At 56.2% G+C, this 17,177-nt stretch overlaps 1 protein-coding gene across 1 annotated transcript; it reads left to right on the forward strand.

Moving 5' to 3' along the window:
• Positions 1–2,392: 2,392 nt before the first annotated feature.
• Positions 2,393–14,060, forward strand: LOC137220236 (paired box protein Pax-7-like). Its single transcript, XM_067729993.1, has 6 exons — positions 2,393–2,558; positions 5,079–5,314; positions 5,879–6,008; positions 7,051–7,329; positions 8,642–8,775; positions 13,968–14,060. The coding sequence occupies exons 1-6, from the start codon at positions 2,474–2,476 to the stop codon at positions 14,058–14,060; spliced, it is 957 nt and encodes a 318-aa protein (XP_067586094.1). The 5' UTR covers positions 2,393–2,473.
• The last annotated feature ends 3,117 nt before the right edge of the window (positions 14,061–17,177 follow it).

The raw sequence follows: 17,177 nt of genomic DNA on the forward strand, positions 1-17,177 counted from the left end.
TGACTCGTCTTCCCCAGACATACACATCAGAGCTTAAAAATCATCTTCCAATCTCTCTTGGGGCCAGTGGATACAGTGGGGTAGCACCTCCAAAAAGGAAAGTGTCCCAGAAAACCTTGTAGGGTCCCTATAACTCAGGTAGCCTGGCACACTGGTTTGGGAAAGGCACTCAGATGTCCTCCTTTCCAATTCTAAAGCAACTTGGCCTCCCCCCACCTCAATCCTGGGGCCACTGGGGGCGTGTTTAACAGCTCTTCAGCAGGCCCCCATTTCCAGAAGGCCGCCCCCATTTCCAGAAGGCCGCCCCCATTTCCGGAAGGCCTCCCCCACCCCTCCATCCCCACCCCCAGCCGGAGAAGCCCCTGGTACTGGGATAGAGGGGAGAGGAGGGAGTTTGTCACATGCTGAGAGGGGCAAAGGTCACAGGTGAGGAAAATGGGAGGGGAGAGGGGCACGCGGGGGCCAGCCTGAGGAGCGCTCCCAGGCCAAGAAGAGGCTGACCCCAGCACCGGGAGAGGGCGGGCAGGGGGCAGGCTGCGGGGTTGGGGGCGAGTTTGAGGGCTGGGTTTATTTTATTGTATTTTGCCTCCAGCGCTGGGCCGGAGACACTCTTTCCCGGGGGAGACAAAAGACCTGCAGTCATGGCGTCCTGCCCCGCTGGGAGGGCGTTTCGCCCCCAGGACTCGGTATCCCCGGGCAGGGACGTCTGGTCACTCTGGCAGGGGGAGAGCAGAGAGCTGCAGGACCTCCCATCACCCCACTCCCACTCCCCACTGATTAACTCGGGCACCCTCCCCCTCAATCCAACAGTGGAGGAGCTCCGAATTGGGGAGCTCAGGGTGGTACCAAATCCTGACGGCCCCGTCCCCCCAACTCCCCACCCCTCTGGACCCCCAGATCCCGGGCACCCACTTGCTGTTCCGCCTCAGGGCACCGGACTACCTGCTGGAGAGGGGCTCTGGATGTGGGCTGGGGGCCCGAAGAGGAGCACGGGTTTAATCCCGGCTGGGGATGGGTGAGGGGAGGGGAGGAAAGAAAGAAACGGGTCCCTAACACTCCGCGGACCTCTTTCTAAGCACTAGGCCCGGCCATCATTCTGGGCTTCTCAGACTGCAGGGGGCCAGGCAAGAATGGGACACCGGGGCTCAGAGGCTATTTCCCAGAGAAAGTCATAAACCCCTCCCATGAAGCCACCTAGGCCAATTCCCGGTGGGCCCCACCGGCGGAAATTTCAGAGTGTTGTGAGTGAGATGAGGGTGAAGACGTGAAACGCAGCGGACTCCGATTCTGGGAGGCTCGAGAAGACGCGAGAATCCAAGGGAGCCACCAGCGGGAGGCGGGCATTCCCATGCAGCCGGACTGCAGAGCGGGGCCGTGGGCGACCGGGGACTGGGGACTCCGCGGACCCGGCCCATTCGTCAAAGGAAGACACTGGGACTGAGTTGGCCCCTCCCTACCTCCCCGCTCCCCCCTCCCCCAGCCCCCACTCCCCGCCGTTGCTCCCTCTGTTTTAACCGGCAGTCCAAATTCTCCCCCAAAAGCGAGGTGAGCCGGGGATCAGAAAAGAGGAAAAAAATATTCGTTTAAGGTTTCTTTTCGTTATTGGTCCTCGGCTGCCTTCCGCCCTGGCCCCCTTCCCTCCTCATGAATAAAAGAAACGTCCGAACCTATCAGATCTCATTCGCTGCCTCCCCTCCTCCTCCTCCTCGTACTCCAGTTGAGCACTTTTGCACAACTTACCCGGCGGATCGCTCGCCCCCTCGCTCTCCCTCTTCTCCTCCCAACCTCGTCACCCCTTATCGCTTCCCCTCAAGCCCAGAAACCCGAGAGGCACCTTCTTCCCTCCCCAAGTCTTCTGGGGGGCGGGGGTGTGAAAGCTGGTGTTTAAGGGAGTAGCGAGTGTGGTCTGAGAAAGAAGGCGTGGAGAGGAGTGGGAGAGGACAGGGAGGGAGGGGAGCGAGAGCGAGGGAATAAATATATAAATAAATACGAAAAAGAAATCCACTCCGCAGCCTCTCGGCTCAGAAACTTTGGCCCGGAGCGCGAGAGCGCGTCGCTCGCCAGTCCGAGGCTGGGGGCCCTGACTCCGGCCGCGTCCCCCCCGAGCCCCGCTGCGCGGCGCGGCCTCGTCTCCGGCTCCTGCCCGGCGCATCCGCCCGCACAACTTCTGGCCCAGCGGAGCGGGCAGAGGAGGCCTTGGGGTTGGTGTGTTTGTTTGTTTGAACTTCGTTGTCGCCACCTTCCCTCCCCCCCCCGCAACCTCCGCCCCTACCTCACCCCCCTCCCCAGCTTCTGGACGCGAGCGACCGCAGCCGGGGGTGGGGGGGATGGGGGTAGGGAGTGTTTGCGGAGGGGAGGGGGAAGAGGTTTAAAAAAAAAAAAAGAAGGAAAGAAAGAGATCGCAGCAGGGGTAAAGGGAGCGGACGGGAAGCGATTTTCGCCGACTCTGGATTCGTCCCCGGCGTGCGCAAGAATGGCGGCCCTTCCCGGCACTGTACCGAGGATGATGCGGCCGGCTCCCGGGCAGAACTATCCCCGCACGGGATTTCCTCTGGAAGGTAAGAGCGTCTGGACTTGCCTCGCTTCCCTCCTCCGCCAGGACCTCGAGGTCCTTGGAGAGGTGGCGATCTTCACGGGGTGGTGGCGGCGCCAGCGGCAGCAGGGGAGTCCCCTTCCCTTCTGGATCCAAGTCCGGGCGCCGGACCCAGGAAGTTTCTGGGACCGACACTTGTCCGTTTACGCGTGGGTTTCACCCACCGGCGGCCTCAGCTTCAGAGGTCCAGGACTCTGGCCTTTACCCGCGGGGCTGAACTCCGAGTAGATTTCAGCTCCTAGTCAATTTCAAGTCCTAGTGAGTTTCAACTCTGTACGCTATTTGTAGATACTTTCCACCTAATACTTTCTCGGCTCTCTGCGTTCGCCAGCTACGTGCTTTCTACTCTTCTTTTGAATTGTTCTTTTCACCTCTGGGATGGTCTTCCAGCCCCTTGTATTTCGAAATACCAACAATGTGTGATATTTTATGTCTAAACTAGGACTCTGCTTTGGGGTCTGGAAACTAACTTGAAACAATAAATAGTAACGATTTTCGCCCAAAAGTTTCCACTCGGGCTTCTGAACTCCGGAAATCTCTCGGGGGAGATCTCAAGACGGCTAGAGGGCAGGGAAATAAATGTACAGACAAGGGAAAAGTGTTAGTTTTGTAATGTGTCCTCCCTAAATATCCGGCATCCGGGGTGAACCGGCTCCGGGCTCCAGCAAGGGCTGGGAGCGCACCTTTCCTACGTTTTTGTTTTGTTTTCTTTTTAAACTAATAGAAGGCCTTCAACCTGTCAACTGAGGGATCACTTGGCTTCTGGGGGTAGGTAGCCCAGAATGTCAGAAGTGGTTAGAGAGAGGTGCGACTTTTATTTTTTAATTACTCTTCTTATAATTATATGAGCCCCTTGTGCGTGAAGGAGAGAGAAGGCAAGGAGGGGACGGATGGACAGGCAGCCTGAGATCTGGGGAGGCGGCGGGGGGGGGGGTCCCTCCAGCAGCTAGACGGCGCGGGTCCCTGAATTAGACAGAGGCGAGGAGAGTGGCTCCGTGATCAAGTGCGCGCGAGCAACCACGCAGGCGGGAGAGCGCACAAGCCCGGGGATTTGCCGTAGCACTCTCCTGTAGCGAATGCAAGTAAAACAGGCGGCCGAGGACGCGCAGCGGATTAGGACAATATTTGCCCAACATGACGGAGAATACTGAGGAGAGCCGAGTGCCGGTCGCTAAAGAGGCTCTTGAATATAAAGTTGTGCGCTGGAGAGCTCTCCAGCGCTAATGGCATATCCCGCCACGGAGACCGAGTGACTCGGACTTGGCGACGCACGATTTCTGATTAAATCCGAGGGTGGCTTCAGACACCTACTTTTACGAAGAGGGGTGTGGGGACCGGCAGAGCCAGGGAGGAGGCGGTAGGAACAGCTCAGCAACGGAGCCTCTTCCCGCCTCCTCCCTTCCAATTATACTGTCAGCTCCCTCCACTCGGGCGGCTGTGAAATCGTTCTAATCTGCCAGATCTCCGCAGCCGCCGAGTCCCCAAATTGGGGGGATCGAGGCCGGATTAGTGCACCGGGTGTCCTCCAACCTTCTGGGAGGAAATTGTGTGGACTTTACATTAAAGCTTCCCAGGCGTTCTCCCCTCCCTAGCACACATCAGGCGAGCCTGTCTTCCTGGTTCCCAAAGTCACCCACACCCAGGGACTCTGGCCCATCTGTGCACCAGCCTCTCTGAACCTGCAGGGACAGTTCAGGGGTTTTTGAGGCCAAATGAGTATTTGATTAGAAGCTTGCTGACAATGGGGCATGTCCCCAAATCATCCCAAAACGAAATTCGAACTCTGAGAGGGGTTGGAAAGAAGGAGAGTCCCTCAAGGGACAGCCAGGTGCCCCCAGAAGCAGCAGCCAATGGCATTCTGTTGCTGGTCCCTCTGCTGTGCCTTGGCTGTTCAGTTATGGGTAGGACAGTTCTGCTGCCCAAGCCAGGGCTGTAACTACTAGTAATCAACCAACCTCTTCTGGGCCTCAATAAAATGGATCAGACTTGACCACTTAGAGCATGGAACTGACCAGATGGGCCACATCTCACCCATTATCAGCCTCTATAAAAGGCAAGTGGACCTGCCGCCCAAGCTGTGGGTCCAGAGGACCATTGGTCCCAGAGTCCCCAGGCTCCGCCAGTCTCTAGGCTCTGCCCTCTCACCTCTGTCTCTCTCCCTCTCCTTCTCAGAGGCATTCAGATCCCCCAGGTGTGTCCACATTCCCCATAGTGTGGCAGGACTGGGGACACACAGCATCTGTGGGGACTCTTGCAGCCAACCCTGACCCCTTTCTCCATCTCTGCCAGACCTTCCGTTGGCTTCATGACAGGTTTTTTCCTGACCTCCGAACTACCACAGCTTCAAACGTGGGGAACTGAGATCTGCTCTCAGGGGTCTTGGGGCTCAAACAAAACTGGAGTCAAAAGGCCTGTGTACTCAGTGTCTCCTTCCCATCCTCACCCTGTGCATCTCTTTTTCCTCATCTCCCCCTTCCTTCTCCAGTGTCCACCCCACTTGGCCAAGGCCGGGTCAATCAGCTTGGTGGGGTCTTCATCAACGGGCGACCCCTTCCTAACCACATCCGCCACAAGATAGTAGAGATGGCCCACCATGGCATCCGGCCCTGTGTCATCTCCCGCCAGCTGCGTGTCTCCCATGGCTGCGTCTCCAAGATTCTCTGCCGCTACCAGGAGACAGGGTCCATCCGGCCTGGGGCCATTGGTGGCAGCAAACCCAGAGTGAGTGTCTTTGCTGCAGAGCTGGCAGCCAGCCTTCCCGTGGTATCCTGGCTGTGGCCCCTATCTCTACCCTGTGTCATCCAGCAGCACCGGGGAGGGGGTCTATATGCTTCCTATGGGAAGGACAGTGGAAGAGGGTCCCCACTCCCAGACATCCTCCATTATTTGAATTTCTCAGGGATGGGGATAACTGATGTCCCGATTGCCTGAGAGGGCAATGAGTCATTCCTGTGCTGTCCCGACATCTTCCCAGACCCCCTATCACCATCCCAGACCAGGGGTAATCTTTCCCCAGTCTTGCCTGGAATAGTGAGGGGGGACCCCAATCCTAATTAGGTTTCTATTTTATTATCTATCACTACCCTATTCCACATCCCCCAATCCCGGCCGCCTTCCTGGGAGCCAGTAACAGGTTTCTTGAAAGGATAAAGCCAATCTCAGAATGGAGGCATGGTGACCAGAGCCACCAGCCTGGCCTGGGGCTCTTGGGAGGTTGATATTAAAAGTATCTCCCTCCCCCTACCCCATCTTTCCACTCCTACTCTCCCACCTCCACCTCTGAAGCAGGTGGCGACTCCGGATGTGGAGAAAAAGATAGAGGAGTACAAGAGGGAAAACCCAGGCATGTTCAGCTGGGAGATCCGAGACCGGCTGCTGAAGGACGGGCACTGTGACCGCAGCACCGTGCCCTCAGGTGAGAAGGCAGCTGAGCCAGCAGAACTTGCCCGGAGTCTGGCCAGGGCTCAGGTCATGTGGGGCTGGAGGTGGGAGAGGAGGGGAGATGATGGATGACAGGGAACTCAGAGAAAAGTGAGAAGGAAAAGAACCAGAGCACAAAGAGGGTGAGGGCACAGGAGGGAATCAGAACTGAAAGGAAGATGGGAAGAGGGAAGAAGGAAAGAAAAGAAGTTAAGAAAGAAGGAGAGAAGAGGAGAAGGAAGAAAGAAAGGGAGAAGGACGACGGGAGAGAGGAAGGAAGGGAGGGAGGGAGAGAGGGACAGAGGAGGAAGGAAGGATGGAAGGAAGGAAGGGAGGGAGGGAGGGAGAGAAGGGGGAGGGAAATGCAGAAAAAGTTATCCTATAAAGTTGTGTGGTAAGGGAAGCTCCCCTGGCGCCTTCTCAGAGAAGTGGCCTAGAGAGATCAGTCCATCCTAGGAGGATAGATTGGGATCTCCCTGGATCTTTTTCTCCAAGTCACCATTTCTATTCTGTTGCTGCCACCAGCCACCAGTGGGTCCCAAATGTGGAGGCCCTGAATCTTGCTGCCTGTGTGGGAGAAAGTGGCCCCGGGTGTCTGTGTGTGTACCTGAGCATTCAAGTGTGCAGGGCTGGGATGCACACCTGAGTGTGGGGACTACAGCATCAGGGGCTGGAGGGGCTCCAGGGAGGTCCTGGGGAGGTGGGTGTGGGTGTGAGTGCATCTAGGGTATGTGACAGTGGAAAGCACAAGTGTGTGCAAGGACGTGATAGGAATGCACTAGGTGGGTTCCTCTGCCACCGCCTTGCGACCGTGTGAGTGCCCCAGGTGTGAGTCTCTATGTGAGTGACTGTACTTGTGCCTCCCAGTAGGTGTAAATGTTCAACGGTGGGGGTGGGGGGGGGATGGGTGTGAATCCTCCTGAGTGTATTTAGGGGGGAAATGGGCTCCGCTACTTCTCCCAGGGTCCCAGGCGGCCCCGCTCCGCGGCCCCAACGACTTATACTCGCTCTTTTGCCTTTGAATTTCTGAGGTTTAGTGAGTTCGATTAGCCGCGTGCTCAGAATCAAGTTCGGGAAGAAGGAGGAGGAAGACGAAGCGGACAAGAAGGAGGACGACGGCGAGAAGAAAGCCAAGCACAGCATCGACGGCATCTTGGGCGACAAAGGTAGGGAGCCGTCCCGGGGCCGGCGATGCCCGAGCCCGCGTCTCCAGCTCACCAGGGTGCGGGCCAGTGGTGGCGCCGCCGCCACCCGGACTGGCGGACAGATCTTTAGCGGGAGGACTCGCAGCCCCCGGAGCAGCCGGGAGCCTCTCGGTGCGTGCGGAGAGCGCCCCCTCGGTGCGCCCCCAGGCCGGGTTGGGTGCGGAGCCCGCGACTCAGTTGCGCGGCGGAGCGGGGTCCTGACGGCCTCTGCGCCCCCAGGGAACCCGGCGGCGGGTTAGGGCTCCGGGCGCCGCGGACTGCGCACCCCGTTGAAGACTCCGGGCCGTGTGTCCTCCGGGGCTGGCGTTTTGGCTGCTAGTCCGGGTGTCCGTGTCGATCTATTATTTATAGGAAACTTGGGCAAGGGGGCGGGGGGCGAGGAAAGAGGAACCGGCTCCGCGGCTCCCTAAATGAATTTGTTAAGCAGACCCGCACACGCTCTCTAAACGGTCCCTTGAAACCCCGCCTGACAGTTGACTGACCGCTGCAATCAATAAAAATTAGCGAGGGCCGCGTGGGCCGCCGCCTAATTCTCCGTCCTGTGACGCCGGGGCTGAACCGAGACAGCGCGGAGGTAGCGGGGGAGGGGGCAGAAGGGTGCACTTTTGAGGTGCTTTCCTCTTGGGCACGCGCAGGCGGGGCCAGGAGTTGAGGCCGAGTTCTCAGATGCCCAGGGTCGGAGGATCCCAGTGCGGGAGAGAGATTCAGGCTCCACACGCCCTCTCCCCGCTGCTAGCGTGGTTGCCGAACGGGTCTGGAGTCTGAGCCCCGCTTTTTCTGGAGATGGACTAGGGAAGGCGTTTATCTTTCAAGCGCCTGCGCGCCCAGGAAAGGGGACTGTGCTTTTGTTTATTGATGGGGTAAGTTTCAAGAGAAGGGAGAGTCCTTCCTCAATACCACTCCCCTCGCAAGTCTCTTTGAGACTTGGTTAAGTGTGCTTCAAGGGGGGACGCGGGTAAAGAAAGAAAAACGGAAGACCCAAAGTCACGTAGACTGATGGGAAAAGAAGCTACGGGAAGAGAAGCTAAGCCTCCAGACACACGCGGAGGGAGGCAGCAGGCAGACAGGAAAGGCAGTGGCCACTATAACCTGCAAAAAGAAATGGTGAATTTGGAAAAAGTGGGGGAGTGTTCTGAACCCTGAAACTTGTAAAAGAGCACAGTTTCATTTGAGTTTCCTTCCAGGGGGTTCTCCTCTCCTCGCCTCCCTGGAACTCCTAGCCTAGGTCTCCCTCCAGCTTTCAGTAGTCTCTCCCAACCTTGAAGATGAACTTCACAGACAAAGCCCGCTTCCAAAGACAACTCCCAGCCAGGCCCAGCCCTCACAGGCCTGGTCTGAGGGGGAAGGATGGTGGGGGGGGGTACGGGCGGCCCAGTGCGGGAGCAGTCTGGAGCTGGGGAAGAAGCGGGCTATTGACATTCAGGGCCCCAAGTGGAGCCCAGTCCCACTGGGGACAAAAGGGCAGGGAAGAAAGTGAGCGAGCTGTGCCTGGCGTCCCGCTGTGCGGGCCTGCTGAGGGCCTCGGGGCTGCAGCGGGAGGCGGCCTGGGGCTTCCAAGTAAGCCCCTGGCTCGGGGGAGGCAGCCTAGAGCCGGGGGATCCCTGGCGGGGTTGCGGGGGGAGGAGACGCACTCCTTATTTCAGTTCACATTGGAAAGGGACTTAGTTGAACTTCTTTTTCTTGGGGGGGGGGAGAGAACTTGAATAATCTTTCCCTGCGAAATACAGCGCAGCAGACACAGCTTCTGAGAGGTACCCCAGGAGAAGTGAAGGAAGTTTGGTTTTATTTGGAGACACTGTGTGTGTGTGTGTGTGTGTGTGTGTGTGTGTGTGTGGCAGGGATACCCCAATGTGCTTCCAATTCAGTCTGTAAGGAAGCACAATAGATAAATTTCTTCTGAGGAAGAAGGGAAGGGAAGGGATGGGAAGGGATGGGAAGGGAAGTAACGGAAAGGAAAAGGGTAGCAAGTTCGCTTTGGAAATCCCTTTGGCTCAAAGGAGTCCAGGGGTTTCCGGTGCTGATCTGGGCTTATAAAACCAGCAGAAAGGCAACTTCGCTGGATAGAGGTTTTCCCTGCAGTAGAACCAGGAACTTCCAAGTCTCCAAGGTTTAAGGAGGAGGCTGGAGGTTCCAGACTGGAAGGTTGAAAGTACTGGCGCTGAGTCTGGAGAGGAGTTGCAGAAATGAAAGCGGTGGGCCTGATGTCCAGAAAGCCCCGTGGTTTTTGAGTGGCAGTGGGCATGTTGGGCCCTGTGATTGGGAGCTGGATGGCGGTGTAAGCGCATGTCTCTCGGTGTGGCGGTTTGCCCACGGGCCTTTGGATCGGAGCCGTGGATTCTGTGTGGATATGCAGTATGATTGTAGATGGGTGTGATGGGCAGTATGACAGGGGGGATGAGAGAGAGTTGTCTTTCCATCTGTGGACAAATGGTATCAGCTCCGCATTTGAGTACCTTGGCCAGTGGCTGGCATCCCAGCGAACCACCCAGTTGGAAACTCTCATCTCTCTCCCAGGCCCTGCATGTCAGTTTCATGGCCAAGTTAAAGGTGAAAAGACCTCCCAACCTCCACCCAGTGGGCCAGATGGGGAGAGGCAGAGATACCCTTGGGCAGAGCAGGGGGAGGGGTGCACACCCACAAACTTTGTTTTGGCTTCTTGCTCTTGACAAATGCCTTCTCCGGGGGTTGCCTCTCTCAAGGCGGGGAGCCGCCGAAGAAGGGGTTTAAGAGCTCTCCTCTTTAAGCGCTAAAGAGAGATCCCTCCCTGAGTCCGTTTTTTCCTTTCGTCCGCTTGGCATTTAATAATGTTAAGACTTATTAGAGCTGGTAATGAAAACTGGGACTGCTGAATAGGAAACTGTGTTGGAGAGGGGTGTAATAGCTTCCAGGCATGGTAAGAAACTATTTATCCGCAATCAGTCCTCACTCTCAGAGTTTGAAGCACAAACGTTAAGTTGAAGGGTTTTAAAGCGATTAAATTGAGCTTTTATTTCTGTGCACTTTCATCTCTGAACAGCTCACTCCTGCTCCCCTTGGGCTGATATTCATGAGGCTGTTCATATTTTTTTTTTTTTTTTTGCTCTTATCCTTGTTAAGACTGAGTTATCAGGATTGTTGGTTGTGAGAATTCTCAGGCCATGCTCTGTACACCTGGAAAGGTTCCTTGCCCTCATCCACTTGGACTCTCTCCTCCTCACCCCTTCTCCGAGGATCAGGGGAGAGACAGGCAGGGACTCGACTGGTGAAGGATTTGAGGAGGGATGGGGAAAGAAAAAGATCTTCCCAGCCTGAGTCCAGGGAGACTCTTGTGGGAAATTTGATAGGGGTTTGCAAAGAGTCAAACCATTCCTCCGTGGGAGCCGAGGGAGTGAGTGTGAAGAAATAAGCAATAATTTAGAAAAGCAGTAACAACAGTAATAAAGAGTAGAGCACCAATGCCTCTTGCATCTGACAAGGCTCAAGTTTAGGCTGAAACTGACCAGATCAGACCACGTTGGTCTCTAGGGTAGAAGCCCAGCCAGGTCACAATCAATATGAAATAAGGTGGAAATTCACAAGATTAAAAAGAAGAGTGTGTATTTTCGGGAGGGGTGGAGTGGCGACGTCAAGGTCCACCCGGGAATATGCTGACTTCCCGCTCTGAAAGACCGTCTGAGGTGGAGGCCAAGGGTGTGCGTGCGTGAAAGGCAGATTTGTATTTCTTTGCATTTTTCCTTAATTTGTTTTTAAAGCAGCAAACTTACAGGTGTGGAGTGAGAAATGACGGAGAAGGATCGGAAAGGAGGGGAGAGCCCGAAGTGTCGGTTTGAGACACTTGTAAAAGGAGGTGGGAAACAATTTAATTTGGCAGAGCTGCGATAGCTGCTAATGCGGTTTTCGGTCGTTTGCTACACTGGAGGAAGCTGTTTTGATTGTGTGTACAAGGACCTGCCAAATTTAATTAGGCTCCGGGGGAGCGAATGAATAGGGGAAGGGGGGCACGGCTCCCCTCAGCCCACACCGTTTTTTCGGCTTCACACCTGGAAGGGGCATTGTTTACTGGCTGGGCGAGAACGGGAGAGGGGAGGGGAGGGGCCTCCAGGGAGAGGGGCCTTGGAAGAGGGAGCGAGGGAGGGGTCGAAGATAGTCCATTTATCAAGAAACAATCTGCATTGATTTATACCAACAAGTTCCCTCCTCTGTAAATGTGTGTTTACAGAAAGGTAATTGACACTCCACCAAATCAAAGGATTACCCCGGGTTGGCAATCTAATCAAACAGAGTCCAGGCGGGATTTGAGGCTGTTCAGAGTGGGATCAGCTTCGCATAATGGGGGCTCGGAGGAAGATGGGAGGGTGTCAGGCAATTCCCCGGCTTTAGGCAGAGCTCGGCGGTGGATATTCAGTGAGACCAGAGGGGGAGAGGGAGGGGGGTGAGGGCTCCGCCGCGCCGGGGTGGTGGGGGGATGGGGTGAGCGGAGAGGAGGGGTGCGGGGGTCTGAGGCAGATATCTCGGGGGAGGGGGCTCCGGGCGAGGGGCCGAACCCACACTGGGCTGACAAGACTCCCCCTTTCTTTCCTCCATCCCCCCAACCGAAGAAGAGAGAGAGGGTGGAGGGAGCTGGGACTAACGAAGAACAACAATGAGATAACTATTACAAAGGCGAACACTGGCGCGCGCGCGCTCGCAGCCCCAGAACCCGCGGTAAATAAACAAAGTCGGCAAACTGTTTGCCAGATAAACTCGTGCCTAAATCGAGTGTGACGGGCAAGGAGAGAAGAGACAGAAGGAGATAAGGTTGGAGGGGGAATGAACGAACATAATCTAATAGAAGACATTTAGAAAACAAACTTTAAACAAGGGAGAACAGGCGAGCGGAGGGTAATTATCCGCCCCAGAGAGAGAGGGACGCCTTCGGAGGGCTGCGGGTGGGGTCTCGGAGACCGGAGCCGCGGAAGAGCTGCGCGTTAGGGAGAGGGGATGCCTTTGGGACTCCGCGGGGGACCAGGAGAAGGGTGTCCGGGGCGCGCAAAGGAAGGGCTCAGCTCCCAGATTGAGGTTCCCGCGCAGCCCCAGTCTCCCAAACGCATTTCTAAACAGGGTGGGGTCCCCCGCTGCGAGGGCATGCGGGTTTTCTGTTCACCTCCGGGCACGCACTGCCACACACCGGCTGTTTCCAGGCGTCTAAAAGACTCGTGTGCACGGCACAGCCGTTAAAGGAATTAGATATTTACCAGTTTGAAATAAGCCTGGCTAAGAAGAGAGAAGAGAGAGGGGACATTGAAAAGATGAGGCTGGGGGAAGACTTCAAACGAATTCATCATTTGGAATGGTGGAGGGGAGATTTACCAGACAGTATTGGGAAGTTATTTAGATATTAATAACACATTTTCCTGAGGCGCGACCACGGCAGCCATCTGCGCTGCTCTCCGAGCTATTTGGCTGGGTGAAATATGGGCGTCTCAAATGTTGGGAAGAGATAACGCAATCAGGCTAACCCTGGTCCTAAGACGGCATCGCAGCGTTAAACCCGGATTAACCTCCCCCTCCTACCCCCGCGGCCCCCTCCCCTGTCACAGCTTTCCAAATTTTTCAGTGGAATTTACATGGAAGGATTTAAAAGCACATATAACAGTAGCCTTAAAGCAGTATGGTGATTATTGGGGCTTTTTTTTTTTTTAAGAATGTCTTTCTGAAAATGATAGTTGTCACATACTACATTTTATATAAATAATCTATACACACATATTTTTTAATATAGGGAAAGAGGACTGAGCAAATGAGATTTCCTTCTAGGCTGCTTCTTTGGAGTTTCTATTTACCATCATCAGCAAAGTTGATGAGGCTTCATTCCTAATGGGCACCTAAGGATATAAGCATGAAATGTCCAAGACCCCTCCCTGGCTCTGTCCTGGAAGCGCATAGTCTAAAGCCAGATAGAACTCACACCACATAATAGACAGTGCCAGGTGAGGGGGAGCCTTCCTGCTACCAAGAAGAACACAGAAGAGACACCCCAAAGGGGAGGTTCTCCAGGGGCTTTGGGGCCTTGAAGGCCACGACTAAGGGGGGGCACATTCCAGGAATTCCAGAAAAATAGCTCATCTCCCTCTCCCACTCCAGACTAATGAGGTAATTAGGAAACCCAGTTGGGGATGGGAATGAGAGGGACTGGAAGGTTGGGACACCCCCCCCCCCAATTTTTGCTGTCGTTGGCCTTTCTTCTCCTTTCCCCCTTCCCCCAACTCTGGCTGAAAGAGGAAAGGTGGAAATGGGGTCAGCGCTTTCTGACCTGCTCTGGAGCGATTGGCCCCGGCTGGGGTCGGGCGGGGGAGGGAGGGAACTTGCCTTCCCAAATCGAATCAAGGCAGAACGGTGACCTAAGGGGGAAACTTCCCCATTAGTAGATAGATCTCTCCAGAACTTCAAACAAAGTGGGGGGAAGGGAGAGGCGAGGCAGGGAGGGAGTCTGGAGGGAGCACAGGGGGAGCTAGGAGCAAGCAAAGGGGAGGGGCCTGAAGAAGGAAGAGAAGGGGTCGAGGGCAAAGGGGAGGTGAGGGCCAAAGGAAGGGGTATAGGGAAGGGGATGCCAAAGAGGGGTGGGCTGCACTTGGAACTTCAGCCCCGGGGGAGAGGAAAAGCGTCGCGAGCCGCAGCAGCCTCTAGAGGGATGAGGGGAAGTTGTGTGCACCCCAAGTCTCGCTCCAAAGAGGCCCCGCGGGCAGGCCAGGGAGCCTTGGGGCCCTCGTGCCCAGCCCTCTATTCGGCAGCTGAGTGAGCGCGGGTTGCCAGGGCCGGAGAGCCCTGCGGGCCTGCTGAGGATGAACTGGTTCGACTTTCTGAGACTGCGGGTCGGCTCGTGAACCTTTCCAAGATTCGGTTGCCCGGGCTCTGGAGGTGTGCTGGGCCCGAGCCCGGGTCGAGGGCAAGGCAGGGATGGGCAGAGGCCTGGGAGACCCAGAGCCACAGCGGAGGGACGAGAGAGAGTCAGAAAGGAGGAGAGCTTCAGGAGAGAGAGAGCGCGCGTGCACGAGAAAATTCAGAGAAAGACCCAGTGCGGGACGGGAGAACCTTGCCTAGCGTTTGAGGACGCTGAGAAACGCGCCGGGGCCGAGGGAGGCGCAGAGCAGCCGGAAGAAAGACAAAGAGACGCAGAGGCACCGAAAGGCTGGCCTGGGACTGGGAGATCAGGAGAGACCTCGGGACCTAGAGACGGCCCGCGGGAGAGCGCGGGCGGAGAGGGCGAGCGCGCAGAGCCGGGTGGCGGCGGGAGGCGGGCGAGCCGCTGTCGTCCTTTTGATCCTCCGCTGCTTCTCCTTATCAGAAGCGCTTTCGGTGACACCGTCACAAAGGCAGTTCATCATATTACAGCGCGGCCGGGCGGCTCGCTGCGATCCCGCCGCTTAATTAGAGGAGAGCCAGTCGGGCCGGCGGGACGGGCGGGAGGCCGACCCCGAGGCGGGGGCCCGGGGTCCGCGCTCCGACCGGGGTGCTGGAAAGGGGCCGGCCTGTGAGCCTGGCCCCGTCGGGACTAGCGGCGAGAGGGGCGGAGAACCCTTATTCAGAGCGCCGCTAAATCAATATCCCAGTCCGGGTTTCACTGCCGGGAGAGTGAGGCTCACCGCCTTATGGTTTTTAGCAGCCACCCCTTCTAAGTTCCCAGGTTGGGGAAGGGGTGGCGCGCAGGCCACCATCCCCACTCCCCAGCTTCGGGACGCTGCAGACTGGAGGGTAAGAGTGAGGTTACAGCACTGCAGGAGCTGACGGCTTCGTGCTGCTCCGGATCCAGTTCCTGGCTGACTGTTCGATCCCTGCCTCTGATAGCCTGCTCTCCCAATCTCCAGCTGAGCCCAACAGGACGAATCTGGGAGGGGCAAAGTGCACTGCGCTGGGCCCAGGAAGTATACCATCCGTCCTGCCCCCAGCTCACTAACAATGCAATCTTGAACAACTCTCGTAGCCCCTCTGGGTCTCAGTTTCCTTCCATGAAAAACCAGAGAATTGCACTAAGGCAAAGATTCTTATCCTTTTGGGGGAACCTGGACCCCTTTGAGAATGGGGTAAAACCTAAGAAATTGGCTATTCACAGAGGTTCATACAGGAGGAATTTTACAGACCGTACAGAGGGGTGTGTGGGCTTCTAGAGGCCACACCCCATTAAGAACTTCACATGCACATGTTTTCTGGTTACTCTGGTATCCTTGAGGGAGCATCTGAGTCCAGGAGCAGGAACCCGAGCCCAGGAGGGGGAGATGGATGGTGGGTGGGGTGGGGTGGGCTGGGGTGGGCTGGGGGAAGAGGTGAGGCTGAGAGCCTGACCTCTGTCTGGCCCTTGCCGCTTCCTTCTCCTTCCAAAACAGAGGCAGTGAATCCCACCCTCCCATCCCCATTTGGTTGTTGGAGGGTTCTTTCTTTATGAGGTTGTTATATGCAGAGATAAGCACAAGTGCTGTGCTCCCCTTTTGTATGTCTGAAAGAAAGAGACGGAGAGAGAAAAGAAAAGGGAAAAAAAGAAGAAGAAAAAAAGAGAGACATTTTCTCAGGGGGTCAATTTCTTCATTCATTCTGTAAAAATATTGTTGAGCACCTACTATGTCCCGGGCATTGTGTTAAGTGCCCAGGAATACCTGAAACATCAAGAAGGTTCCTGACTTCGTGGAGTTCTGAGCTAGATGGTGGAGACAGAAAATAAACAGACTGTGCTTCAGTGCATGTGTTTGTGTGAGTGTCGACCCATTATGTCTCCCCGTGCGCCTGCCTCCTTGCCAGACTACCTGTGTGTGTCTGGGTGTCTGTGAATGCCGGGGAAGGGGAAAATGAAGTGTCTGAGTGTGTGTGTTTGGGTAACTCTCCGGGCGAGCACAACAGCAGGATGTTTGGGGGCCCTTGCTGAGTTTGGCAGGCAGCCTCCAACCTGATGCCGGGAATCTCAGGCGTCAACCAGGGCCTCGAAGCGCCGCGGGTTCCAGCGGGGGGAGGAGGGAGGAGCAGCCCGGCCGCGGGGCTCCGGAGCCTCTGGCCTTCGCTGCGCTCTTTGTCTGACCAAAGATCAAAGAGGCCCCGGGATCGGACAGAAAAGGGGGTGGGGCGTCCGCACGAGAAGTAGCTTGGAAAACCGCCCCCTGAACTTTTCTGGGGTCCTTTCCGTGGGACCCAGACCCGACAGAGCCCCAGACGGGTGGGCGGCCACCTTTCCTCGGGTCCCTCTCCACGGTCGCGCGGGGTGACAGGTGAAGAGGATGTTATGGCTTCGGGTTCGAATTCAGACCGCGGGTCTCTAGGTGACTGAGGAAGGTGAAGAGAGGGCGACATTCCGCCGAGGTTTTGTGGGGTGGACATGTGTTTGCCCGGTGTGTTGTTTATACTTTTGCGTGGAGATGGGATCAAACCTTCCTGTTCACTGGAAACTTGTCCAGGAAGTCCGCACCGAATTTATCTGGGCTGTGTAGACAAGAGCATCAGATTGAAGCTCGAGTTTCTCTGTAAAGCGACAACTTTGGGGTTGGGAGGGGTCAGGGGGCGTCTTAAGGAACCTTCTGGAACTGTCTCGTTCCCAGTGAAAGGCTGCAGAAGCGCCTCTATCCCCCGGAGTTGTAACACGGAGTTGTAACCACGGATACAACTGACAACGCTGGTGCAGCCGCAGGACCAGAACCTGACCCCCGAATTTGCACTAAGTCCCACCCCTGCGCCGCCCCGCCCCGCCTTTGCGGTCCTCGTCTTTACAGTTTACCTCCACGTCTGGACTTCTTGAGCTCGGATCCACCCTTCGGAGGGTTAAAAAGTACGGCAGAAAAAAAGAAATTCCAATGTACGCGTGTGGGAGAGGGGGCGCAGCTAGGAGAAACCCTCTTCTGCTGCCGCGTTGTCCCCCACCCACCCCCTCTGTACCCCTTCCTCTCCAGCTGCCTGCAAATGCCAAAATTCAAAATCTCTTCTCTCTCCCTCCCATCTTTGGCCGTGGGAGAAGATTCTGAATT

This window comes from Pseudorca crassidens, chromosome 2, assembly GCF_039906515.1.
Source record: "Pseudorca crassidens isolate mPseCra1 chromosome 2, mPseCra1.hap1, whole genome shotgun sequence".
Taxonomy (NCBI): domain Eukaryota; kingdom Metazoa; phylum Chordata; class Mammalia; order Artiodactyla; family Delphinidae; genus Pseudorca; species Pseudorca crassidens.

Coding starts and splice junctions, on each gene's coding strand:
- LOC137220236 (XM_067729993.1), top strand. CDS start 2,474: ATGGCGGCCCTTCCCGGCACTGTACCGAGGATGATGCGGCCGGCTCCC. Junction 2,559..5,078: donor CACGGGATTTCCTCTGGAAG/GTAAGAGCGTCT, acceptor TTCCTTCTCCAG/TGTCCACCCCACTTGGCCAA. Junction 8,776..13,967: donor AGGCGGCCTGGGGCTTCCAA/GTAAGCCCCTGG, acceptor TCTATTCGGCAG/CTGAGTGAGCGCGGGTTGCC.